We start from the raw sequence: 24,954 nt of genomic DNA, 5'->3' as shown, positions 1-24,954 counted from the left end.
AGGCTGGAGTGAGTGGGATGAGTGAGATGGCTTTCAAGTTAGTTTGCGGGGGAGACGATTGACGATCCAATGGGAACAGTCGCATCACGAGTTGCTTTTTTGCCAGCGCGGGGTCACAAACAAGGACAACAAAACATCTCTTAAGTACTTCTCTTTCTCCCTCGTCATCACACTCATTCACTTCCTACACACCATGGACCCTGCCTCGTTTGCGTTTTCAGTTGCTTCCATGCTGCAGTTGTGCATCCAGTGAGTCTTTTCAGCACTATAGTCCCAACCTTCCTGCCCCCTTACTTTCCATGAAGCTGACCAGGTCAGCCTTGGAAAGGACTTGTACGCACGTTGTGAAGCATACCGTTCAGCTGAGCGCGAATTGCAAGAAGCCAATCTGAAAATCAAGGGTCACTGGATCAAGATCGAGCAACAATTGTCCGCACTCCAGGCCGTATGGGAGGCTCTCCCGGGTGCTTTGCAGATCCATCAATTTCAGGTGCTCCAAGTACTCCGAAGCAAGCTCAAGGCCGCAGTCAAGAGCATTCAGAGTCTGAGTGTCGACCTCGAAGCTGAAACCTCACACGAGAAGCCCATAGACTCTCCCCTCGCGCGCATACTGCTGAAAGTGTCCCGCTTTAAGCGCATCAAATACGCCGTGTATGCCAAGGAATCTCTCGAACACGTCGTTGAAGAGTTGGAGCAATGGCAGAGAACCTTCGACCCATCATGGTTCTTCTTGAGCCGCCTGGCCGTCCAGACAATCGATCAGGAGTTTAGTGGGAAGAGGGCTGCCGAGAGCAAGGCCGTTTCGACCGTGGTAAATCTGCGTCAAGCCCACCGAATTCACGACGGGGAGAGCTCCGCCTCGATTTTCCTGGGGAAGGATTTCGTCATTGGACGCTACACGGCGATTACTTCGTCTTCTTCATGGCTTGCTCGCACCGATGAAGGGGTGGTAGTTGTCGACCGCATCCCGATCAGGCGACAAAACGACCTCCGTAGCCGCACCAGGGACGTTCGCGATCTAGCGCGCATCCTTTCCAAAGTCGATCCGGACACATTTGGCCTTCTGTCCTGTCGCGGCGTACTGAGGACGGAAAGGACCTTCGATCTTATTTTTCCTGTCCCACAAAATCAGCAGCAAGGTCCTATTGGTAGTCTTCGCTATATCCTGTCGACACGTGCTGAGCGCAGCTTTACTCTAAACGAGCGGGTGAAGTTTGCAAATTCCCTGGCTCGATCGGTCGTGTTCTTACACTCGTCGTCATTCGTCCACAAAAGCATTACCCCAGAGAATATCATCATTTGCAGATCGCATGCAGACCGTCTGGGTACGCCTTATCTAGTTGGCTTCGACCAATTTCGACTGGCGGAAGGCCCGACCCACTTGAGTGGCGACAAGGCTTGGGAGAGGAACATCTACCGTCATCCACGACGCCAGGGGATACATCCCGAAGATGAATATATCATGCAGCATGACGTATATAGCCTCGGGGTCTGTCTGTTGGAGATTGGACTGTGGACTTCCTTCGTCGAGTACTCGGGAGATTACGGCCAGCCTATTCCAGGGCCTTCGTTATCAATCAAGGAGCTTATTGTTGAAAAAGATCAAAGACGAGCAGCCTACCAAATCAAGAGAATGTTTGTTGACCTGGCTCGAAACAAGTTGCCAGCTTTGATGGGAAACGTCTTCACTGAAGTTGTCGTGTCATGTCTGACATGTCTCGATAAGGATAATGAGTTATTCGGAGATGAAGAAGAATTCCTGGATGATGACGGCATTTCCGTTGGTGTTCGCTACATCGAGAAGGTGTGTTGCTTCACGCTTGGCACATTATGGGGCTAACTTGTCTATCCCATAGATTCTATTTGCGCTTCAAGGAATTGCGGTGTGAAGACCTGCGACACCCGGCTCCATTACGAAGCCACTATTCCGGATACTGTAGAAGCGAAACAGATTGCGCGTCTATATCAACTGGGCGGGTCAAGTGTCGTCGTGCTTGGGCCAGACGGAACTGTATTCCACGTAGAGGTCCAGCTCGAGAATTCTGAAGCAAGCCGGACAGGATGGCAACGGCATGGCGCCCTTGCACATATCCGTTCGTGTGCGGTATCAGCCCCTTGGAGCTTTTGCGTCGATCAGCTATCCCCGGATCCTCCGGTATTCACTGCCTCAACTTCGACATCCGCAGCCATCAGCGTTGCGTGCTCAAACCTTTCCTTCACCTTACCCGTGACGTGCTCCAAGCCCCAGTTCCGCACGTATTTGAACATGTGAGCAGCCTCCTCGTACATGTCGGAATGAACGAAGCCATCTCTCGCCACTAATGGGGAGATTACGTCCCAGAACCCCTGTATATTGTTCCAGCCTATGGTTTCCTCATCGTGGACCCGAAGCTCGTCCTCTGTGAAATGGAGAGGGCATGGAAACCCAAAGCCCATCTCTTCCCAGTGTCTGGAAGAGGGATTTAATAAGCGAACAACGCAGACCAGGATCAGTAGCGGTGTGAACTCACTTCTAAATCTGGATCAAACTATCCCTCAGGCGAATGATATCATCATCCCAGGCGTCGCCCACAAACTGAATGGGCCAACACCGCAGCATGCCGAATTCCTGGTAGAACACGCGATTGAGGAGTGGGATCTCTTCCGCCACTCGTGTCTGATAGAAATCACAAATGATGGTCTGTTCCATCTGGGCTTCGATCGCAGACTGTTCTTTGCTGCCGAGCTCGGCGAAACCTTCGGGAAGAGTGAGAATCGGTTTCCCCTCAAAGCGGATAAAGCTTGGGTGCCGTCCGCCGAGCATGAGTGGGGTGCCCCATACGCCCTGCCAGTCGATCACGCTGGTAATCTCTCCGTCACTCACGAAGATGTTTGCGGGATTGAGATCGCTGTGGCAGAGGTACGGTGCAAGGATGGCGGGCTCGTTGGGGAGAAGATACGGTGCCACTTGGAGGTACTTGTCAAGCAGACACCGATGACTAGCGGGGCAGTTCTGGGTCATCGTGGCATCGTCGGGTTTCGGAATCGCATGTTGTTGTATCCAGGCCTTCTCGCGATGGGCCAGAGAGGTGACGTAGTCCTGTGGTTGCATCCCTTGAGGAAACTAGCTTGGAAAGAGAGAAATATGATATGGGAGAGGCGATATGAAACTGGCAGAGAGAAGGCGACATGAGAATGGAAAATCGTACAGGGACCGCGGTCAATAGTCATTTGTGCACGCTCTTTTGTCCAAAAGTCATGCTCTGTCACTGGCCCAACCACAAACCGGGTCGCTACTTGTTCTTGTATTTTCTCGGGGATATCTCCAACGAGCTGTGCCGGAAGAGCGCCAGGGATATTCTCTGTGGCATAATACAGGCTACCGTAGCTATAACATGGTTAGCCTATCGCAACAAGGCAGAGGGATCGAGGTGTGAACCAATTCAAAGCCACCGAGAATAACTTCTTCTGCAGCGCAACAAGGCTATCAGTGACCTTGAGCTTCTCCTCGAGAGCTAGGTCATCCCGCACATCTGCCAGTCGAGTCCCGCGGGCAACCTCCATAATGATGTACTCAGATCCAACCCTGCATCGACTATCCGCGCACCACGCAAGAACCTTTGGAGTAGGAATGTTGAGAACCGTCCGAGCCTGCAAAGATCATTTTCATGTGTGAGCAAGAGTTGAGAGACTGGGACCAGCGACGTAAGGAAGAGGAGAAGGATCAGACACGCACAAATTCCATAGTGGCGACTTCAGATGCTGTGGTGTAGTACTGGGGACCTGCGATTGAGTAAGGGATCTTCGCAACCACTTTTCTGCCATCGTCCATCGTGAGTTAGACTGTTCTGTTCGAGCCACCCTCCCCCAGCTTGGTGATTAAGACGCATTTCTCAGCTTCTATACTGCTGGCAGCAATTTCCTGAAGCGCTTGCACGTCGAAGGGCGTGAAGCGGTTCTGAAGTTGCTGTTTCTCATTCCACAGCCAACGGCGTGTGGTGAAGCAGTGTAGGTCCTCATTCGACCCCTAGAGCGTAGCCGTTGAACTTAACGAGCTCAGTAGAGACGCAGTTGTTAGATTCATCGAGCTGAGTAGAGACGTGGTTGTTGAGATCATCGAGTGGTCGAGTAGAGAGTTAAACACGATGAAAGAATTGAGACGAGTGGTGAAGGCTTCTTTTGGGTGGGAGGTGATCGGAGAGTCGGTTGGATGTGATTGGAAGGTCAACAGTCGCGGAAGAATGAGTTTTGAGTGATAAGAGAGATTTGTGGGTGATGAGAAAATCAGCTGTAAGTGATAGAAGAGTCAGTGGTGAGTGAAGGGAGAGTCAGTTGTGAGTCGAGCAAACAAAAGATGTCTAAAGAGGAAAGATGACTGGCGTGCCAGTTGGTGTACCGCCCCGGTGGTGCTACCTACCTAGTAGTCACTGCAAGGCACTAAACCTTCCCTTTTGCGCGGTCCTGTCTGAACTTGCTCATGATATGCTCCTTTGCCTATTTGGAGTCTGGCTTGGCCGGGTCAACGAGAATCAGGATAAACCCGCTGGCTATAGTTTGAGTATGTGGGTTCAACCACCTTCTGTGGATCGTCTTCCCAATCTCCGCCCACAGCACTCAAGGAACCAGATATAATTTTCCTAAGTCCCATAACCATAATCCTCCTAGTTGTAAATCACTCATGACATGCACACCCTTGCGTTTTCCTTGCTAATCACTTTGCACGTGTCCATACAGTTGCAGATGCCTCAGGGGCTGTACAGGCAGTTGCTCAGTTTTGGAATGAGTGGGTCCGTTGTCAAGATATTTGAACATATATGCTCCATCCCGGTTGATTGATGAGCAACGGAAGAGGATAACAAACGATGTGAATGTTCGATAGGCATGACGTCAAAATCAATACAAGACGGTCTCTGCAAGCAGGGTCTCATAACCCGAGCGTCAAGACGGATTAAAAAAAATGCGGTTGAAGCAATCGACAGGCGGCCAGGGCGGTATTCAAGGTAAGGACGTGCTCGACTTCCATTGCCGCCCCCTTGTCGAGACATAATCTTTGTCATTGCTATCTCTTTTCGGGACATTCGGTTCGGATAAATCCGTTTCCCATTGTGAGGTAGGTATCAAATCTTCTCAAGGTGCACAATCAAGGAAAGCCTGGAGACTCCTTCCCGTATAAACGGTTATATTCCGGCCACCGGCTTATCTTAATCCGTGGCAGCCGGGTTGGCAAAGAATAGCCCATCTTCTGTCTGCAGCTTGCGACCGTCTCTTTGATGAACATGATGAATTTGTGGTCGTGCCAGGCAGTATTCTGATATCCGGAGTTGGATGGGAGAAGCTAGTGAACACTTTATTGCTCGGGACTCTTGCTTGAGCGAAGACATTAGCATCCTGGATGATCTTAAGTATTCTGTTTGACGGTGCGCACTCTGGCTGAGGATAACCAGCAAGATATATACATGCGAGTCGCCTCCACTCTAAGGTACTGGACTCTCACCTCTTGTCCTTGGTTGGGTTTGTGATGGTAAGAGGAGATAAAGATATTCGGCAACATGGTGCTGTTGAAAGCTTGGAATGATATTCTTGATCGAGTTGGTCAAGGTCGCTGATAAGGAAACTATTTGACCTCTTTTAGGGAGCTTGATAATTAATTGGTGTAGACTACAATGAGTACAGCGAAGGCTTTCCAAGATTCTATGTCGAATCCATCAGAGGTAAATATCTAGATGCGGCTATTCCATCACAAACCCGGATGATTATAGTAATATCCTAGCGGTGAATGTTTACACTCATGCTGAATCTAAGACTCATTGTAAGACTGGCAATTTCGTCTATGACAGGTTACCAGTTTCAACAACATTAGGGATGAAGCGCGAATGTGCCAGATTGTAACCCAGGAGCCCAGGTGTTACGAGAATGTTGAGCCTGGTCAGGAGCCTAGGTTGCAGCCTCAGGCAACAAGAAGATGGACATACTCGAGGCTGCAAGTGAGAGGCATGGAACAGAGCCCTATCACATGACTAGCATCCAGCTTCCAGAAACTTTCATCTGATTGATGCAGTAGTCATCAGCGGGTGTCAGAAAAGGAATATCTCCTCCGACACAAGGGAATCAACCGTTATCGTTCTGTCACCATCTTCATCTCCCCCGACCCTCAACCCAAGACCAAAGTCATCAGCCCATCCACGTTTTCCCTTCCACTATGGCAGAGAGAAACACACACATCGTCGACCCGGAAGGAGACGTGATACTCTTCCATATAATGGAGGGAGAAGAGCATCGTATCCGAGTATCGACCAAGCACCTGATTCGAGCATCGCCTTTCTTTGCAAAAGTCTGGACCGGAAGAGAACAAGAGAGCACCGAACCTTCGTGCAGCAGAGAGTTCCTGCCCGACTTCGAGGGCTTGAGGCTTGAGTCCATCCTGATATTGATGCGGATCATTCACGGCCAAGCGTCTGTACTGCCTGAAGTAATCGACCTCCCGACACTGGTCGACCTGGCACTGCTGGTGGACCGCTGCCAGTGTGCACCACTCGCCCGGTACTTCGCCCTGCAGTGGGTCGACAATCTCACCGCGACAGGGAGTCCCTCCGAGTACGGCAAGGAAGTGATGGAGTGGATATATGTGGCATGGGTGTGGAACCTGAACAAAGAGTTTGAGGCAAACACTCTTGTCGCCGTTGAGACAAGCTATGAGGTGGTGCACTCTCACAATCTGCCTTTGCCAGGGAGGATTATCGGTCTGTGAAGCTTTCTTTTCCTGTCATAATCACATTACTGACGGTTTAGCAGAGAGGATTAAGAGGAACCGAGAGCAAGCCATAGCGAAAGCCATAAGAAAATTGAAAAGAGTGGAGATAAAGTTTTTGAAGGGTACTGGTGAGTGTTGTTCTCACTTCAGTTCCATTATGTTGGGGTACCTTCAGAGAAATCTTTACGATGCCAGCATCAAAGACCCCATGTGGCCGAAGGCTCCATATATCGGCGAATCGTATCAGAGGCTGGTCGAAGAAGTCGAGTCCTTTGTGAACCCTGAGTATGAGGACGGAGAGTGTGGCAACAACAAGTATGATTTGCAGAGATTCCTCAATATCCGCAATCTCGCGGTGGGTGTGAAACTGAAGACCCTCACCCACAGAAGCTATATCAACTCCGAATAACTTAATGCAAGGTCTTAGTTTGTGGCATCATCAAGCTTTATCACCCATATTCTGGAATAAGGTTGTTTCTGGATTTTGTTCTTTCCATACCGTTTCTGCAAAAAAAGAAATAAAAAAAATAAAAAAACAAAGGTGTGCGGGGTCAAGCCAAGGCAAATATGATAGAATCTACTTGGAAGATATTCACTCAGTGTACCTAAAATCATATCCATAGTCGCCCGGGGACAGCACGTGATCCATATGGAGATGAAATGAAATGAAGTTAAACAAAATGAATCAACACAACACACAACAACTTTCCTGTACCATCGCGTTCTTCCCTTCTTTTTCAAATCTACATGAGCTCAGCATCGTATAGTTGTACACCATGTCCGACACAAACATTTACTCCTTTCATCCGGAGGGAAAGGTCATCTTTGTCCTTACAGAAGAGCCATCCACACCCTCAGACTCCACTTATCGAGAAGATCACGAATCTTGTAACTTTGGATTTGCTTCAGCGCGCCCAGGAACATGTAGCATGCAGCGTTCCTACATCGACCTAGCTGAACTGATCCCTAAGGATGATAACCAGTCGTCGTCAACAATCGCTCTAGCCCTGAAGGTAAGCCCTTGCGTATCCAAGCTCGAAACCCGACGCTTAGACAAACCTTTCATAGAATGAAATCCTCAAAGACGAACGGACCCTCTCAGAAACCCATCCAGCTCCCAAGTATCTGATACAAGCATCCGAGAAACACCTCGCTCTGTCATCGCCCGTATTCAAACAAATGCTCAGCGGCCTCTGGAAAGAAACTATCGACCTCGCAACAGAAGGACATATCCGATTCGAGATCAAGAAGTGGAATCTGCAACCCTTCCTCATCTTTCTCCAAGTAATGCATGGCCGACCAGAGCCCAAGAGTCTTAATGTGGACACAATCACCGAAGTGGCGCTCCTAGTCGACTACTACCAGTGTCTGGCAGAATTTCGACGAGCCATGCGTGCATGGCTAAAAGAGGTCAAGAAGACTCTGAGTCCTTCCTATGAGACATATATGAAGTGTCTGTGGGTTTGCTGGCAACTCCGTCGATCAAGCGATTTCCGCGATTTCAGCAATCTCGCGGTGTACTTTGCGGACGACCTGATCGAGGGCGAGGGACTGCCACTCCATCCTGTCGTGCTGGGTATGACTCCGCCCCTTCGTTCTTCATGCCGTAGACTGACTGTCATGCAGACAAGCTCAACGCCGCCCGGAAGAAGGCCCTAACGCCAATAATCCGCCGCTTGCCGATGCACTACAACAGCGAAAGGCCCGCCGAATGGGTCCACAGAGGCTTCTGCGGCGAATGCGCAACATTGCTGAGCGACTTGCTGGACCTGGACATTCGGCAGGCTGCCCGTGAGGCATACCCGGTTGCGCCTTTTTCTGGTCTGAGCTTTGCTAAGCTCGTCGTGACGGAGTGTCGAGGACGCCGGTGCCAGGATATGGGGATTATTCATATTGAGAGGATGTACCAGACTGTGGACCATAGTGATGCTGGCTCGGTGTCTCGGTTTGTCCGCAAGCTGAATATCAAGCCGGTTACCTTGGAGGAATGCTTGAAGATGATGGCCAGGTAGGTGTGGATGACTTCGTTGGGAACCGCTTTTCACTCTTGGTGTTGATAAGTGGATGTTGAATATCTGACTTGGTTATGTCTCTGTGTACTACCGGTTTTGTCTTCTGAACTGCTCTGCTTGGTCGGTCCTTCAGTGAAGTGCTTGTGATTTAATGATGCAGGAGAATGATATGTCAGAAAATGATAGTCGCAAATCACAGTTAACATAGTTCTATCCTCGTAGTCAGGAGACTTTCCTTGAGTAATCCAAAGAGGCACCGTGACTGCTGACTCTATATGAACGTGGCCCTATATTCATTCTGAACTTCCAGGACCCCCTGATATACCCAGAGACCAATAAATGTGTCAGGCCCCGCTGGCCAGGCTGCTGACCGCCTGTTGCGCCCATGTTGATAAGTCCGCTCTCAGATAACTCGCTTAGTTGAATTCGGCACTGATCAATGTTCTCGAGAGAAGAAATTGATCTGGCTTTGCGGTGCCGTATCCAGACAGACGCTTCTATCGCCAAGTTCAAACTGCGGGAAGGATAGAGCAAGAACAACCCGAAGGCTACCCGTTGGCTGTCAAGCACAACTGAAAACTATCACAAAAGAAAGCCGCAGACAACGACAAGAACTTAAGTCTTAAAGACGTGTTTGATTTATCCCACCAAGAGCACCGGCCAATCATAACGCACGTCTCCTCTCAAAGCAGAACAAAGATTCACCTGGCCGATAGGCACCGACCTGAGAAATGCGACTGCGCAATCGTGGTCCTAATAAATACTCACTCTGCACAAGAGAAAGAAACGCAATCTTTCTTCCATCCAACAACCATCCCCCATCATCCCCTCAACCACTGCACAAAGATGGCATCCTCCGAGCAAGCCATGTCCCCAGCGGACACCACCGCAGACTCCGACTCCACCATCTACATCAGCCCCGATGCCACCGACAAGATAGCCCTGCGCATCGAACACCCCGTGCCCTCCTCCGCTCCGGAGACCCGAACCAGCACCCTCATCGTCTCGAAGGCAGTTCTGATGGATGCGTCCCCGGTCTTCAACCGGATGCTCACCAACAACGCCTGGCAGGAGGCGCAGTCTCTCACCGCCACGGGCTTCGTCCATCTCACTATCGACGGGAACCTCTACAGCGAGACTGCGTTCATCGACATGATGTACATCCTGCACGGGCAGACAATCCCCCCGGAGCGGTATGATCGGCTCAGTAAGCTCAGGCACCTAGCCACCGTGTTGGATTACTGGGGCTGCGGGTGGGATCGAGTGCCCGACATGGACACCAGCATCGCACTGGCCCTGAGAAAGGATCCGTACTGGGTCGACCTCGACACGGCCATGGAGTGGGCCTGGGTGGCGTGGTACTTTTGGGACACGGACGTCTTCGAGCAGGTCACGGCGTATGTGATCGGGCATTCGGAAGATAGAATCAGTGCTCATCCGCTTCGTCTCCCTGAGTGGGTGTGCGGTAAGAAATCCATCTCTTTCTTTCTCTCTTTCTCTCTCTCTCTTTCGTTTTTCTTTTTTGTCAGTCTCGCATAAATCGTCTTTCGTGGCTCTCTCTTCTGAGAAGCTAAGCTACTGCGCTGGATGGCATTGGCTAACATACTAGGTAGCGAGGATGAAGAAATGCCGAGAGCGCGCAATCAGGGACTTTCTCAAGCCTCTCCGGGAGTATGTCGAGGCGGTGTTGCGTCACAATTGTCTTATGTTGCACGATAGCGCCCGGATGAACAGGATGCCACCAAATATTGAATCAAACAAATCCCAAGATGCCATATCACGCTAGTATATCCCGCCTTGCATATATAGATATCAAGGACAATTACAGCTTCGCCTCCCTCTGCAACCTCTTCACCTCGCGCCGCAAGATCTTCCCCGACGGATTCCTAGGGATGGCATCCACAAACCTGACCCCACCCCGTAGCTGCTTATAACTAACCACCCTCTCTTTCACATACGCCTCGATCCTCCTCCCCAGCTCCGCAGACCCCAGCACCCCCTCCTTGACGACCACATACGCCCGCGGCAACTCCGTTCCCGCCGTCCCGCTAGCCACCCCCACCACCGCCACATCCGCCACCACCTCCTCGAACCCCAGGATGATCCCCTCCAGCTCCGCGGGCGCCACCTGGAACCCGTTGTACTTGATCAGCTCCTTGACGCGGTCGGTGATGAACAGGTTTCCGTCTGCGTCGACGTAGCCCACGTCGCCCGTTTTGTAGAAGCGTTGGGCGTCGTCGGCGAACGACTCCGCGTCCGCTTTGGGGTTGTTCAGATACCCGCTGAACACGTTGGGGCCCGTCACCCATAGCTCGCCGGGGAGGGACTTTGTGCCTGGTGCGTGGGTGGGGGATTCCTCGCCGGGGACGGCGGCGAAGGTGGCGGTCATGTTGGGCATGAGACGGCCGACGGAGCCGGGGTGGGTGAGGGCTTCTTCGAAGGTCTGTTTGTCCGGAGTGTGTGAGAGGCTGCAGACGGAAGTGGACGGACTAAGGGGCAAGTAGCTACCTGTAGATGCGTGCAAGGCGCACACTCGCTCATCCCGTAGGCCTGGCGCACCGGGATGTCGAGCTTCTTGCGCAGGGCGTGGATCAGCTCGAGGGCCAGCGGGGCGGCGGCGGAGAGGGTCATGCGCAGCGAGCTCAGATCGTACTGCGCCACGCGCGGGTTGGTCACCAGCTCCAGCACGACGGGCGGCACCACGTAGGCGTAGGTGATGCGGTGCCGCTGGATGGTGGTGCAGAAGGGATCGAATTGAAAGCGCGGGAGGACGGTGATGCTCATGCCGATGAAGACGGTGAGGTTGAGGAGGTAGGTGATTCCTTTTTGGCGTGCATCGTCAGTTGTTTTTTCTCACAAAGACAGATAGATAGGGCTACGGACCGTAGATATGGAAAAACGGCAGTACGGCAATCGCGCGGTCGGCCGCTGTCAGATTGGCCCCGTCGATGGCCACGTTCTGCGCCAGGTTGGCGACCAGGTTGCGGTGCGAGAGCATCACCCCCTTGGGCAAGCCTGTCGTCCCGGAGGAATACACCAGGAACGCGAGGGCTTCGGGGGATGCGATCGGGGGGTAGTGAGGGCGATCGCGCGCGGGAGAATCGCGGTGGTCGACCACCAGCGTGGGCGATAATGCATCCAGCACCAACACCCGGTCGCGCGACAGCCCCGCGCGGTCGGCGGCCTCGAAGACCACGGGTGCCTGTGCCTGGGTGGTTACCACGGCTTTCACGCGCGCGTCTGTCAGGGGATGGCGCAGCTCGTCGGCGCGGTAGTGCGGGTTCACCGGACACACCACCCCGCCCGCGGCCAATGTGCCATAGATGACTTCAGGGAGAGCAATCGAGTTGGGCGCAACCACCATCAGCACCTCTCCCGGTTGCCACTTCCATTGCGTCTGGATCGCCTCTGTGAAGGCGAGAGAGCGTTGGCGGAGTTGGCGGAAACTGAGGGTGTGGTCGCTCAAGGGATCCAAAAAGAGTGCTGTCGCAGTGAAGTTAGCAAGTCGCACCGACTTTGGTGATGCTCATGCAAATGTTTCGCTCACTTTTATCTAAAGCATACGGACGGTCGGCCCTCTCGAACAGCAAAGTCCAGAGGTCGACATTGGGTATCTCAATCGCAGGAAAAGGCGACGCCATGATGATACTGACTGGCAGCGACTGGCAGAAGGGGAAACAGAAAGACAACTCCAACAGAACTACCAACAACAAACAAGAAACGCAAAAGTAAAAAGCTGAAAACAGCCGAGACTAGACTGGTTTAAAACAAAGAAAAATCACGGAAGGATATCGTCATGGAGCAGGAACTCCACCAGTTCTCTTGAATATCTTGAATATCTCGCATCTGCCGTGACGGAAGGTGCCCTAAAAGACTCCACCCGGCAATCTTGAATAGGATCGGGATGGGCATCGCACCAACCGACGAGCTTCCCTGCCGTGCCGGAGCCCACTGCCCCCCCACCGATCGTCCTTGAATAACTTTCACCATGTGGTTCGCGATCTGCACTCACTCGATTGGGCTTTTCCGATCGGGACAATTGGTCCAAGATGCTGGGTCGGCACGGGAGGCACGGACAGGGTTCCCACCCCAGCTGAGCTTTCCCAGCTGCCCTGCTTGCTCGCTCTGCAAGCTTTGCGGTCCAAAATATCCGGGCCTGCTGGGGTCCGCTTGGAAGGCCCGGATATCGACGGGAATTTTCATAATGGATAGTTCATTGCTCCTCCACTGATCCCACTGATCGGCCCCTGCATGGGTCTGTGAAACAGAGGGTAGACGTGGTGGCGCGCTGAGTGCAGGATCCCTGCCCTGCTGGACAAATCAGCGCCTGCAGCGAGGCTTATCGGAAGAGATTGCAATACGAGCAAGAGGTGCGATCGACAGGAGATGGATGCTGCAGAAATCGATGCCGTCAGTGGATGACATGGACTGCAGGCAGTTCGTGGCTGGTACTGCAGTGACCAGCGCCTATAAAGATGCGAGGTGCTCGTTCGGTGTTGCTGGTCAGACAGGGCTTTGTTTTGCTTGTTTCCTCACGCACTTTCCATCTTTCGTAGCCACCTTGTTTTCTATTTTTCTTTTCTTTTCGTTCTGTTTAGAATTCTTTCTCGCTACACTCCCATCATGCCTCACATCCCCGAAGCACCTACACATCTGGCCACAGCCCACCGCACCTGGTCGCGGTTACAAGAGCTGCGCACCAACCCGGCCGTCGAGCTGGATGGCAACAGTCTGGACATTGCCTCTGTTGTTGCTGTTGCCTAGTATGTTGGCCCAGCCATGCATTGCATTGCATTACAGATGACCTTCAGACTAACCTCTACCCAGCCATGGCTGTCTTCCCAAGCTGTCCTCCGACCCCACCGTGATCGAAGCCATCACCGACAGTGTGCGGGTGTTGATGGATCACCTCGACCACGGTTACTGCGTCTACGGTACCTTTCCTCCATCCTGCTTATAGTTAAGCTTTCTAACGCTATTCTGCTATTCTAGGAGTCAACACTGGGTTTGGTGGTAGTGCTGACTCACGCACGGACAAGGCCTCGGCTCTACAAGCTGCCCTACTGCAACTGACGCAAGCTGGTGTGCTCACGGCGGCGGACAAGACCACAGGCGACGCGCGAGGACTGGCCTCGACGGCCTCGCCCACGGCCATGCCCAGCCCTTGGGTGCGTGCCTCCATCGTCGTGCGCGCCAACAGCAACGCGCGTGGTCATTCCGCTGTTACGCTCAACGTGCTGGAGGGTCTCCTAGACCTCCTCCGCCACCGCATCACTCCTATCATCCCCCTCCGCGGCTCCGTCTCTGCCTCGGGAGATCTGATGCCTCTCTCCTACATCGCCGGAGCAGTCGAGGGTTCCCCCGACATCTACGTCCAGGTTGCCAACGCAGACCCCTCCGTTGCCCCCCAAATCATGTCCGCCTGCGACGCCCTCGCTGCCGCTGGCATCCCCCGCCGCGTCATGGGCCCGAAGGAGGGTCTGGGCCTGGTCAACGGCACAGCCTGCTCCGCCGCGTTGGCCAGTCTGGCGCTGCACGAGTCCCACCAGCTGGCCATCACCACCCAGGCCCTGGGTGCCATGGGCGTGGAAGCCATGATGGGCACGGCGGAGTCCTTCCACCCGTTCATCTCCGCCACCCGGCCGCACCCGGGTCAGATCGAGTGCGCGCGCAACGTCCTCGCCCTGCTGCAGGGGTCCCGCCTCGCCGTGGGCGTCCACCGCGAGAAAGACCGCAAGCGCTCCGGCCTGATTCAGGACCGCTACGCGTGGCGCAGCGTTCCGCAGTGGGTGGGACCCCAGCTCGAGGACCTCCTCCTGGCCGACCGCCAGCTGACCACGGAGCTCAACTCCTCGTGCGACAACCCGCTCGTCGACACGGCCAACCGCGAGATCTACTGCGGCGCGAACTTCCAGGCGGCGGCGGTGACCTCGGCGATGGAGAAGACCCGGCTCTCGCTGCAGATGCTGGGCAAGATCCTGTTCGCGCAGGCGACCGAGCTGGTGGACCCGAACTACAACAACGGGCTGCCCACCAACCTCGTGGCGGACGACCCCTCGTGCTCCTTCACGATGAAGGGCGTCGACATCAGCATGGCCGCCTACATGGCCGAGCTGGCCTACCTCGCCCACCCGGTCAGCGCGCACGTCCAGACGGCCGAGATGCGCAACCAGGCGGTCAACTCGCTGGCCTTCATCAGCGCGCGCTACACGATGCAGGCTGTCGAGCTGGTGAGTTTCATGTCCGCCGCCTACCTGTACATCGCGTGTCAGGCGCTGGACCTCCGGGCGCTGCATCTGCGCTTCCTGGAGACGGCGCGCCCGCGCCTCGACGCGCTCATCCGCACCTCCTTCGCCAGTCTGCCGGGCGACGAGCTCGAATCCCTGATCGAGACCGTCCTGGCCACCCTGACCACCAGCTGGGGCACGACCACCCGCGTCTCCCTGCCGGATCGCTTCGCGCAGACCGTCCAGGCCGCTGTGCCCATGATCGTCGACCGCGTCGCCGCTGCCGGCAGCGCACAGATCTCGCTGGGCGACATCACCGCGTGGAAGACGCAGGCCATCGCCGTGCTGGGCGACGTCTACACCACCACCGCCGCGACCTTCAAGCAAACCCCGCATACCCAGGAACTGCTCGGCGCCGGCTCGAGAGCGCTGTACTCGCTCGTCCGGGAGCAGCTGGGCGTGCCCTTCCACCAGGGGTTCGTGGAGCATCCGACCCCTGGAGCCACGGAGCTGGACGGTCGCGACAAGAAGACGGTCGGGTCGTGGGTAAGTGTGATTTACGAGGCGGTGCGACGGGGCGATGTTGCCGGACGTTTGTTCGAGAAGGTGATGGGTTAGCTTTCCTTGACTTTGTATATTCTGTTGGTTGGGTTCGGTCGGGCTTTGGAGTTCGGATAAATTACGATAATAGATTTTCTTCCTTTCAAACTTAATCCACCGTAATTAATCCTGTCTTCACAACTGTGAACAGTAGAAATCAAGACTTCCAAGTTGTGGTTCATGCGCAGAGTGCACCTGCTGGGTACGTTCACCTACTACCTACCCTACCCATCCCCTCAACCCCCAACCTCAGCCCCGATATCACAGTACCTGACCCCAAACTCAATCGACAACCACCAAACTCAACCCTGCACACCGATCGTCCGCCCGGGATTATTCCCCGATTGGTCGATCTCGACCCGTTCGCTAAACCAGATCGACTCGTCAAGCTGCCGCCCAGGAGGTATCAGATGTGAGCTCGGTTCATGCAGGGTGCGGTTGCGGTGCAATGTGACACGGATCGGGGTGACACGGCACCAGGAGGCAAGGTGGGACGTGTCATATGTCAGCTGCTGGTTGGATTCTTAGTGGAGTCGGGGCTGATGGGTCGAGAGCGAGGGGTGTGTTCGTCATTGTGCAGGGTGGCTGGCTGAAGGGGAGATCGGCGGGTTGGGCGATGCCGATGCCGATGCAGCTGATGCTGCGTGGTGAGGGTTCGGACCGAGGTTGCTGTGCTTCTTTCATGAGGCAAGGGGCTCAGCTGATGCTGATCATGGGTGTTGACAATGACGACGACGATGATGACGGTGTTTATTGTCGCACCCCCGCGATCTGAGGCCATATATCAAGCGAGTTGAGGACTCAGATAGTTCAATCAACCGTCCAACCATCGAGCAAGGAGTTCAGAGATTGTTGACAGGACTCAAGATTCTTAGGAGCGAACGACTGCCTAGGTCAGTGTCTTAACATTGATTTAGTGGAGCGATGCAACGCTCCCATCCATTGTCCTATATCGCCTATCCCTCATCTTCTGAAGGCCTGCCTCTAATGCACCAAATGGTCAAGTCTGCAGAGTGCCGCGACGCTGCAGAGATGCGGTAATGGCGCTGCAGCTGGTGAGCTCCAGTGTGGAGGAAGTAGGAGTATGTCAAGAACGTAGAACTTTCTCCTTCGTCTCGAATTTTCGTTGGTACCAGTGGGATGACTTACGATACGATACATATTCGCCAGCCAAGCTGAAATAAAAAACTGCCAAGTCTTCAACAACACATTCACGCAACGCCTAGTATAGCATCGACAGCCTTCCCCCCCCCCCCTTCTTTCTCTGTACACCTCCCAACTTACTTATTATCCCCCCACCTCAAACGCCGGAAAATGCCGCCGCACAACCCCATCCAACTGCCGCAAGATCACCGGTTTCACAAAGTACTCATCCCCGCCGGCCTCCGTCGCCGCCGTCTTATCCGCCGGCGTATCCTGGCCCGTCATCACGATGATCAACGACTGCGCCCAGTCGTTCTCCTGCTCCCACGCCCGGATCTGTCGCGTCGCGTCGACGCCGTCGCAGACGGGCATTTGGAGATCCATGAAGATGAGCTCGATCGGCGGGAGGGCGGTTTCGTTGTCGGTGCCGGGAGACTGGCGGCGGCGGCGCGTGAACGTCTCGACGGCCTGGACGCCGTCGGTTGCTGTCAGATAGGGGAGGCCGCGCTTCTTGCAGTACATTTCCATGATGCGAAGGTTGACGACGTTGTCGTCGACGATGAGGGTTGTTGGGCGGGATGTTGTACGGGTGACGAGCGGGGGAGGAACATGTCCGGCCTCTTCTTCGGAGACCGTCTCAGGGGTGAGAATGTTGTTGTCGGGTTGGGAGTCTGAGTCTGAAACTGAATCGTCGTTGGGCCGTTTCAGGTGCATGGGAAGGACTGCTGAGGGAGATGGCTCTGGCGATCGGATCTCCGCTGCCAGCGCGTCGGCTCGTTCGAGGACCCCGGCCAGTGTATGCGCTGAAAACGGTCCCCGGGTGTGGATGACCTTCTTGGTAGGTGGCTGTTCGAGAGGGACTGGCGGGTCTGAATCGGCCGGCAGGCCCGAGGCGAGAGAGATACAGATCGTGTCTGCCGGGATCTGGGACAGACGCGTGCGGTGTTCCTCGGTGTCTGGGGCAGGGTCGACGATGACGAAGGAACCTTCGAGAGAGTCGGATGGCGTAAATCCACTGCGCGTGAGTATCGACGCGAAGTGGTCGCATAACGACGTCGATATACCAGAAGGCCTGGGCCTCGGCCCAGCGCGAGTCGGAGACTTCAGGATATAGAAACTACGGGGAAGACTCTTCACCTTCGAGGCCAGCGACGGCAAAGTTCCGTCCGCCTGAGAAGCACACTCGATGTCCCGGAACGTAGCCCGAAAGTGTGAGCCCCGACCAATAGCCGACGACATCAACGCCACCGAGCCGTGCAGAAGCGAGGCAAATCTGGATGCCAGCGTCAGACCCAGTCCGGCGCGCGCGGAATGCGCGTCGACCTTCTCGTACGCTTCGAAGATGCGCCGTTGATCGTCTTGCTGAATCCCCGAGCCCGTATCCCGGATGTCGATGGTCAACTGCTTGGATTCGGGATCGACAGTGGAATGCACGGAGACGATCCCATCCGGCGTGTGTTGGATCGCGTTGTAGACGATGGGGAGGAGACTGTCCCGGAGGACATCGATGTCCATCCAGAAGGTCTCGAAGCCGGGAGGGACGTCGTGCGTGAAGAAGAGGGCACAACTATACCGCATGTCGCCGATGGTCAGGGTCGAGATTGCCGTGTGGAGCTCGGTCTCGAGCTTGTCGATGCTGTGCATGGCGTAGTGTCGGTCGCTGAGGGCGATGTCGACCCACCGGTTCAAGGTGATCATGTTATTGACGATTGAGACGAGATCGCGACCGCCCATCTTGATGATGTTAAGATACTTGGAGTATTCAGCGAAATCTATCAATCCGGTCTTCTGGACGGTCGTTGCCGTTGGCGCCGCGAGGGCGTCATCAGTCGAGCCGCCTCCCCAAGCGGCTTGAAGCTCCTCAGCGAGGAGATCCGCGGAACCCAGGATTCCATGAATCGGCGTGCGCAGCTGGTGCGAAATCCCGCGGAGGAATTTTTCTTTCGCATTGATGGCCTCGACCAGTAGACGTTTGCGCCACATTTGCGAGATCAGGCCCGCGCAGCTCTGCACGAACCACAAGTCGACGTCGTCAAATATGTGCTGAAACTCTTTGGTTCCAACCATGAGCAACGAGGGGCCATTGGCGCTCTCGCAGGGGGCGGCCATGACGCGGACGGTCTTTGTCGTAGGGAGAGGCCGGTGATTCGCCTCCGCGATCAGGACATCGAGGTACTCGATATCTTCCCAGAGGCCGCCTTCGAGATCGGAGATGAGAACCGGGTCGCGTGCTTCCATCTCGACATACGTTGCTGTCGTGGGCTGCGACTTGATGACGGCCTTAGGATAAATCGTCTTGAGTATCTGAAAGACCGGATCCGCCGAGACTCCCTTTTCGAGTTCCATCCGCGCCGTCGTGAGAAGGTCTGACATGCGCTGCCGTTCGCGCTGGCGTCGTGCTCGGGTACACTGTACCAAATCCGAGACCACCCAGTCGGCTAATCGCACCAGCGCTTGCTGCTGGTCTCTCGTGAGCGGGTCCTCCGCTGTACTCGAGGCCGCGCAGAGCGATCCGAGGCCAACGGTGGCTCCGGACTCGTGCTGCAGGCGGAGCGGCACCCCGGCATACGCGTAGAGGCCGCCTTGTTCGAGGTATGGGCATGCCCGGAACCGCCAGTCCTCTTGGAGCTCTGGGAGAAGGAAGACACTCTAGATGGGATGTTTAGTGGATATTCCTATGAAGAAGTCTAGCCTACAACCTACCCCAGGAGGTCGAGTGACGGTATGTGCACAGATTGTCTCGCCGCGAGGCAGGATGCCGAGTTGTAGGCCGTGAGTGGCCAGGCGAATATAGACATGGATATCGAGAATGCCAATCACCGCGAACTGCCAGCCGGTGCATTCCTTTGCGAGATCGGCTTTCTCCTGGAGCCCGGCGAGCAGTTCGGCTTCTGCCTCTATATCGCGGGTGTAGTACCATAGCATGGACAGTCTAAGTCTCTCATTGTCAGCGAGAAAGGCGCGCAAGTACCGAACATCAAAAAGATCAAATCCCGGGGGTTTGTCGGATCTGGTGGCAGTGGCAGTGGAAGTGGAAGTGGAAGTGGGTGCGTTGGGATGCGGAGTAGTGGTAGTACTGGTAGGGTAAACAATCGCTCCAATCTCGGGGGTCAGGACGCTGATTGGCTTATCCAGGTTGTCGGGGTCGAAGATCGGGCCAATCGTCGTGGGCCGCGCCTGCTGGAGTGGTGCTGGCTGCCTCAGGTATCTCAGGATGGCCGCATCGGCCTTGGGGAGAAAGCTCGCGGTGCTTCTTGGAGCGGGCATGATTTCCCTCCCTATTTCGTTATCTCATTCTCCCTCGTCCTGACAGAGATGATGGACCTGAGAGGGGGAAAGAGGGCGGACGAAGAGGACATTTGTTCCTGGCTCAGCCGCGGATGCCCACTGGGCAAAGAAACAGGTTTTCCTCTCCTGCACGTGATTCTACAAAGAGATGATTGGTGGCATCGGATCCCGTTCAGGGTTGCAATTTCGTCGCAACGTTCTTTCAACCTGCCTTCTTCCATCATCCAGTTTTGTGCATTAAATATGACAGAGTAATGCATTCCCTTGTTCCCGAACTGACATAATCAGAACACATGTTATTTCTATCTTTTTTTGAACCGTCGAGAGATCGAAGTTCTATCAAGAGAACATAGTAGTTGGAAAATAGGTTAATTTAGATGATACTTTTCACAATATTAATGGTAAATAAAGACTATTGACAGGAACAAGTAACTTGTGCTCACCAAGACGTGCCTTTTATCATGTCATGTACGTACGGAGTAGAAATTCTTTCATGTATGCTAGGCTAGTACGAGTTTGCTTAGCACTGCTTAATGCTTTAGGCATCAATTGGTGCCCGAGGCGGGCGCTCTATCTCACATCTTTTCTAATCTTTCACTATGTTAGTAGTGTACTGGTTTAGATGAAACGCATCTACAGCCACTATTAACAATCTTTAGTAGAGAGATTTAGTTATATTACTGTACAATACTGCTGCTTGCAGCTGATGCTGCGCGGTGAGACCGAGGTTGTTGGTTATTGTTTGCAGCAATAAGAAGTTCAGCTGATACTAATTATAAGAGGATAGTGATGCTTTTTAGGTTAATTTCTTCACCTTGTTGTATTTTGTTCTCTTGTCTTTCTTTTTCTGGCTGGATTCTGTGGGGTTGACTCTGTAGTACAGTACCGCAAGTGGGAATCAACCAAAAATATACGCCCGGGCTGCGCATGTGCCTAGATCTCCAATCCACATGAAAGTGGGCGTAATAATTCTTCGTAGAGCTTGAAAACTCCAACCAATACTGAGATTACCACAACCCCACCAGAAGATTCTGTTGCTCAATCATATCGATTCCTGCTTGAAGGCCAATCTGGGAGCGCCAGCTGCCTGTGCGGAAGCGAGGATCACGTGACAGCATTGTCTATCCTCAACCGGCCTTCGAATGTACCTCCAGCGCTTAGAAAAGAACCAAAGTAACTTCCGGGCCTCTGTGTGATTTTGTACTCGGGAAGAGGCGGTTGATTTCTAACAATACCTCACAGTAAGCTTGTCCTCGAATCCCGTTCCGAGCCTCGCGGCCTCGCAATCAGAGCAGAGCATTCCACTTCCAGGTCACTACCCCCGGGCAGACCCTCGACTGCTACACACGTGCAGACCTAGTAGGAACGGAGTCAACAACTAGCGCATCCCTCAGATAGCCCGAGTATTAACCACCGAACACAAGGGGCAGACTCACCGGCTTGGTGTCCATAAAAGCCGACTCCAACACAGCGTTCGCAGCACCCCAATCCCGCATGTCGGTCAAGAAGATGCTGAGTTTGATCACATAGTCTAGGTTCGAGCCGGCGGCGGTGAGGATTGTATTGAGATTTAGGAGGATCTGCGCCTAGCATGTGGTGAGTGCATCAGTAAGTTGCAGGAGCTGACAAGCAGGGTGCTGGGATCTCACTTACTGCGCGGGCTTGAATACATCCTGCCACTAGCCTGCCTGTGTTTGGGTCGATGGGGAGTTGGCCCGAGCAGTGGATTACATTGCCAACCACGTGGGCTGGAGATAGGAATTTTGACAGAATCGGAGGTTGGGGAGTGGAAATTTGGGTTGGTCGAGGGGCATTCATGTTGTTGATGTTTGGGATTCGGGAGCTGGTGAAGTTGACGTAGGAGACGGCCATTTATATCTTGGTCGCTGGGCAGGTGCCTCACTTTCCTTATGAGGTAAGGATAGTTTGAGCCTGCTTGGGTCATTAGTGAATGATTCTATTCTGATTACTCTTGGTACACCCTCTATGTCGCTTTTCTACACAGGTTCTACCCATTGCATCGTGGCTATCCTCAGCCTCCTACGAGTTCAACCCGCAAGTCGAACGTGGTCTCTGGATCCATGAGCTCTTTGTTGATGGTCCGGCCAAGATGCATAATGCGTGTTACAAAACAAATATCATCATTTCGCACGCACATCATCGTAAATGATCTTTTCCACACGCTCGGAACAACCAAGAACTTCAAGGTCTAATCAAAAAGACTGATTAACTCAAATCTCTGATAGCAGCAAAAGGCGGGCCATCAGTACGTACCTCCATACGGCAATATCTGCGAAGCAATGATGCCACCCACTCCATTCTCCCGGTCTGCAAACCAGAACAAATTAGGCAGCCCTTCCCAGGACCCCGATCCTGCGGCTCTCCCGGTCGAGCTCTTGGTGTGGCTGAGTGCGAAGGATAGGCCCCATCCTTCGGTGAGGTCGTCCGCACACGGCACCAGCGGGCACGGATTGGCCAGAAGCGGCTTGCCCGAGGGCGTATACTCGTTGCAGTATCGCGGCATGGTTGGAATTTGATCGGTGAACATGGCTAGCACATAGTCAGTTGCCGATGCGATGTGCAGTGGAAAGAATAAAGCGTACTTTGAACCGTCTCAGACTTCAGAAGCTGGGCCCCAGTGTTGGGACTCGTGCCGTGGTTCAGAAGTGTCGCGATAATTCCTGCATAGATTTCAGCACCGTTTCCAGGATGCTCAGACGGATTCGATGGACATACGACAGTACTCCAGCGGCTTTCCAAAACAGCCCGCCCCTCCCATACAAAACCGCCGACCCTCCTCGTCCGGCCTCCAAGGAAGCAAAGGATACCGGTACAGATGGTCCGTGATACTGAGCGAACCGTCTTTGGCGCGCTGGTGAATATACGCCAGATTACTCTTCATCGCGTCCGTCGGAAAGAAGGTGATATTCTCCACTCCCAAGGGCCGTAGAATAAAGGTCTGGAAGTACTCTTCCAGCGAGATTCCCGTCATGCGCTCCACCAACTGACCCACCCAGTCCATGCCCACCCCATACTGGAACTTGGTCTCGGGCTGGTTGACCAGCGGCCGGTGCAGCACGTCGTGGATGTTTCCCGAGAAGTCGTCCAGACCGATGGGGCGCGACCATTCGAGTAACTTCAGGTCTTCAAAGGCGTAGCCAAAGTCAGCTGTGCTCCATCAGCATAGCTCGCGCCGAACTCTGCCCTGGTAAAGGAGGATGCCACTTACATGTATGGTTCAACAGCATCCGTAGCGTCAATCGCCTCTCTTTGGCAACCAATTTGATCCCACCATCAGCACCCCGCTCCAAGACCTGCACATCCCGGAGCTCGGGGGCTAACGCTTCCAGCTGGTCACTGTCGTCCAGCGCCAGCTTCCCCTGGTCGACTAACTGCATACATGCGATACTGGTAAGTAGCTTTGTGCAAGAGGTCATATAGAAGATCGTGTCGAGGGTCATCGGCTCTTCCTGGCCGAGTCCTGTTTTCCCGGACGCATGGCTGAAAATAACCTCTCCTGTCCGGTCGACGGCTGCATAAACAAGCCCTGAAATTTTAGGCGATAAATTATAAGTTAATATATCCATCACCGCTCGAGCAGCCGTGTTTGCGCGCGCTGAAAGGGGTTTAGCCATAGTAGATAGACTATATATACAATTCTAGAAAGAGTGTTTTCATAATACGGATATAATAGAAGCGAAGAACTACGATAATATCTAATTATTAAGATCTGACTTTACAAGTTAGTATAGGGCTTAGATTAGCGTGCATTTTTCATATAGATCTACTATTACTATGTAAATAAGTAGTAACAGTTATCCTATTAGAAAGGAGAGCCAAGACGCATAATACAACCGGCGAGAATTTAGGGCAAGTCTGAATTACTTTAGTAAGAAGAACAGACTTTAAATAGTCTATCTCAAATATAAGTTATAAGCCCTAAAGACTTATATATAATTCCTAATATATTGCGCCACGCTTCACCGTAGTCAGCCCGATCCTAAGAATATACACTTACAATCGTACTTTTAATAACAACAGAAGTTATCCAAGTCTACTTCTTATAGCGGACTAAATATTCCACCTAACCACATCTAACCACGCTCGAGGACTACCACGTCCTCTACTAAGAATCTATCACCTCGCCAGAGACCTTCTGGAGTAAACAAGTACATAATCTTCTTACCTTCACCTGTGACTTCCACACCACCCACCTGGGCTCCTTCGCGAGCGGCGACAGTACCTGGTTTCTAGGCGGCCAGCTGAACACCTTCTTCAACTGTATAGACCGCCACGCAATCCGTTACCCGGAACGGATAGCCCTGATCTTTGAGCCCGATGACCTATCCGACAGCAGCGTTTTAATTACCTACAGCAAACTATTAAAACAAGTCTGCCGTCTGGCATGGTGTCTGCGCGCACAGAGAATCCGCAAGGGCGATATTATAACAATCTATATACCTATAATCCCCGAGACGGTGTACGCGGTGCTGGCGTACGCGCGTCTCGGCGCTGTATACTCCGTCGTATTCGCAAATTTCTTGGCGGAGGCCCTGCGGGACCGCGTGCTTGACGCACGGTCCGCAGTGGTTATCACCGTTAACCAAGGCCGCCGCAGGGGCAAGATAGTTCCCACGAAGCAGGTCGTGGACAACGCGGTGAGGGACTGTCCGACTATATTCTCCGTATTAATATTCTGTTGAACTGGTACTCAAATCCTATAGACAGTAGGCCGCGATATCTGGTACGACGATGCGATAAAGAAATTCCCGAGTTACATCCCGCCTGAACCCGTGGATATCGGGTAGATTACCGGCCACATGTATGTGGTTTATATACTATTATTATTAGACTATACCACTATTATCTTCAAGAACACGCCCGCGTATTCTTTATATTCGCGGTACTGGGAGATCCTAGCGAAGCATACTGTTACCCATTTCTATACTACTCT

General features: G+C 53.5%; 10 protein-coding genes across 10 annotated transcripts; 5 read left to right on the top strand and 5 right to left on the bottom strand.

Moving 5' to 3' along the window:
• Nucleotides 1–193: 193 nt before the first annotated feature.
• Nucleotides 194–1,889, top strand: BO95DRAFT_466200 (uncharacterized protein; the record flags this gene model as incomplete). Its single annotated transcript, XM_025589196.1, has 3 exons — nucleotides 194–249; nucleotides 319–1,804; nucleotides 1,857–1,889. The coding sequence occupies 3 exons, from the start codon at nucleotides 194–196 to the stop codon at nucleotides 1,887–1,889; spliced, it is 1,575 nt and encodes a 524-aa protein (XP_025439734.1).
• Nucleotides 1,890–2,133: 244 nt separating this feature from the next.
• BO95DRAFT_455275 (phosphotransferase family protein) lies at nucleotides 2,134–4,633 on the bottom strand (the record flags this gene model as incomplete). The annotated part of the gene is made up of 7 exons (XM_025588323.1): nucleotides 2,134–2,438; nucleotides 2,530–3,093; nucleotides 3,189–3,367; nucleotides 3,419–3,630; nucleotides 3,716–3,781; nucleotides 3,824–4,006; nucleotides 4,556–4,633. The coding sequence occupies 7 exons, from the start codon at nucleotides 4,631–4,633 to the stop codon at nucleotides 2,134–2,136; spliced, it is 1,587 nt and encodes a 528-aa protein (XP_025439733.1).
• Nucleotides 4,634–6,178: 1,545 nt separating this feature from the next.
• BO95DRAFT_434250 (uncharacterized protein) lies at nucleotides 6,179–7,139 on the top strand (the record flags this gene model as incomplete). The annotated part of the gene is made up of 2 exons (XM_025585132.1): nucleotides 6,179–6,719; nucleotides 6,772–7,139. 2 exons carry the CDS (start codon nucleotides 6,179–6,181, stop codon nucleotides 7,137–7,139), a joined length of 909 nt encoding a protein of 302 aa, XP_025439732.1.
• A 367-nt stretch (nucleotides 7,140–7,506) lies between these two features.
• BO95DRAFT_466197 (uncharacterized protein) lies at nucleotides 7,507–8,742 on the top strand (the record flags this gene model as incomplete). Its single annotated transcript, XM_025589195.1, has 3 exons — nucleotides 7,507–7,743; nucleotides 7,799–8,306; nucleotides 8,357–8,742. The coding sequence occupies 3 exons, from the start codon at nucleotides 7,507–7,509 to the stop codon at nucleotides 8,740–8,742; spliced, it is 1,131 nt and encodes a 376-aa protein (XP_025439731.1).
• Nucleotides 8,743–9,588: 846 nt separating this feature from the next.
• BO95DRAFT_434248 (uncharacterized protein) lies at nucleotides 9,589–10,494 on the top strand (the record flags this gene model as incomplete). Its single annotated transcript, XM_025585131.1, has 3 exons — nucleotides 9,589–10,207; nucleotides 10,352–10,413; nucleotides 10,462–10,494. 3 exons carry the CDS (start codon nucleotides 9,589–9,591, stop codon nucleotides 10,492–10,494), a joined length of 714 nt encoding a protein of 237 aa, XP_025439730.1.
• Nucleotides 10,495–10,564: 70 nt separating this feature from the next.
• On the bottom strand, nucleotides 10,565–12,383 carry BO95DRAFT_475406 (acetyl-CoA synthetase-like protein; the record flags this gene model as incomplete). Its single annotated transcript, XM_025589849.1, has 4 exons — nucleotides 10,565–11,185; nucleotides 11,251–11,564; nucleotides 11,626–12,225; nucleotides 12,290–12,383. The coding sequence occupies 4 exons, from the start codon at nucleotides 12,381–12,383 to the stop codon at nucleotides 10,565–10,567; spliced, it is 1,629 nt and encodes a 542-aa protein (XP_025439729.1).
• Nucleotides 12,384–13,365: 982 nt separating this feature from the next.
• On the top strand, nucleotides 13,366–15,587 carry BO95DRAFT_502446 (aromatic amino acid ammonia-lyase; the record flags this gene model as incomplete). Its single annotated transcript, XM_025591045.1, has 3 exons — nucleotides 13,366–13,505; nucleotides 13,570–13,676; nucleotides 13,735–15,587. The coding sequence occupies 3 exons, from the start codon at nucleotides 13,366–13,368 to the stop codon at nucleotides 15,585–15,587; spliced, it is 2,100 nt and encodes a 699-aa protein (XP_025439728.1).
• A 1,269-nt stretch (nucleotides 15,588–16,856) lies between these two features.
• BO95DRAFT_475405 (hybrid sensor histidine kinase/response regulator) lies at nucleotides 16,857–20,030 on the bottom strand (the record flags this gene model as incomplete). The annotated part of the gene is made up of 2 exons (XM_025589848.1): nucleotides 19,416–20,030; nucleotides 16,857–19,361 (listed from the first exon to the last, which is right to left on the bottom strand). Exons 1-2 carry the CDS (start codon nucleotides 19,977–19,979, stop codon nucleotides 16,857–16,859), a joined length of 3,069 nt encoding a protein of 1,022 aa, XP_025439727.1. The 5' UTR covers nucleotides 19,980–20,030.
• Nucleotides 20,031–21,236: 1,206 nt separating this feature from the next.
• BO95DRAFT_369168 (RidA family protein) lies at nucleotides 21,237–21,818 on the bottom strand (the record flags this gene model as incomplete). The annotated part of the gene is made up of 3 exons (XM_025582858.1): nucleotides 21,237–21,356; nucleotides 21,437–21,586; nucleotides 21,654–21,818. The coding sequence occupies 3 exons, from the start codon at nucleotides 21,816–21,818 to the stop codon at nucleotides 21,237–21,239; spliced, it is 435 nt and encodes a 144-aa protein (XP_025439726.1).
• Nucleotides 21,819–22,141: 323 nt separating this feature from the next.
• On the bottom strand, nucleotides 22,142–23,635 carry BO95DRAFT_434243 (serine hydrolase domain-containing protein; the record flags this gene model as incomplete). The annotated part of the gene is made up of 5 exons (XM_025585130.1): nucleotides 22,142–22,209; nucleotides 22,275–22,550; nucleotides 22,604–22,681; nucleotides 22,737–23,168; nucleotides 23,230–23,635. 5 exons carry the CDS (start codon nucleotides 23,633–23,635, stop codon nucleotides 22,142–22,144), a joined length of 1,260 nt encoding a protein of 419 aa, XP_025439725.1.
• Between the last annotated feature and the right edge of the window lie 1,319 nt (nucleotides 23,636–24,954).

The sequence above is a fragment of the Aspergillus brunneoviolaceus genome (genome assembly GCF_003184695.1).
Source record: "Aspergillus brunneoviolaceus CBS 621.78 unplaced genomic scaffold BO95scaffold_56, whole genome shotgun sequence".
Classification (NCBI taxonomy): Eukaryota; Fungi; Ascomycota; class Eurotiomycetes; order Eurotiales; family Aspergillaceae; genus Aspergillus; species Aspergillus brunneoviolaceus.
This window is presented reverse-complemented; position numbering and strand designations above follow the sequence as displayed.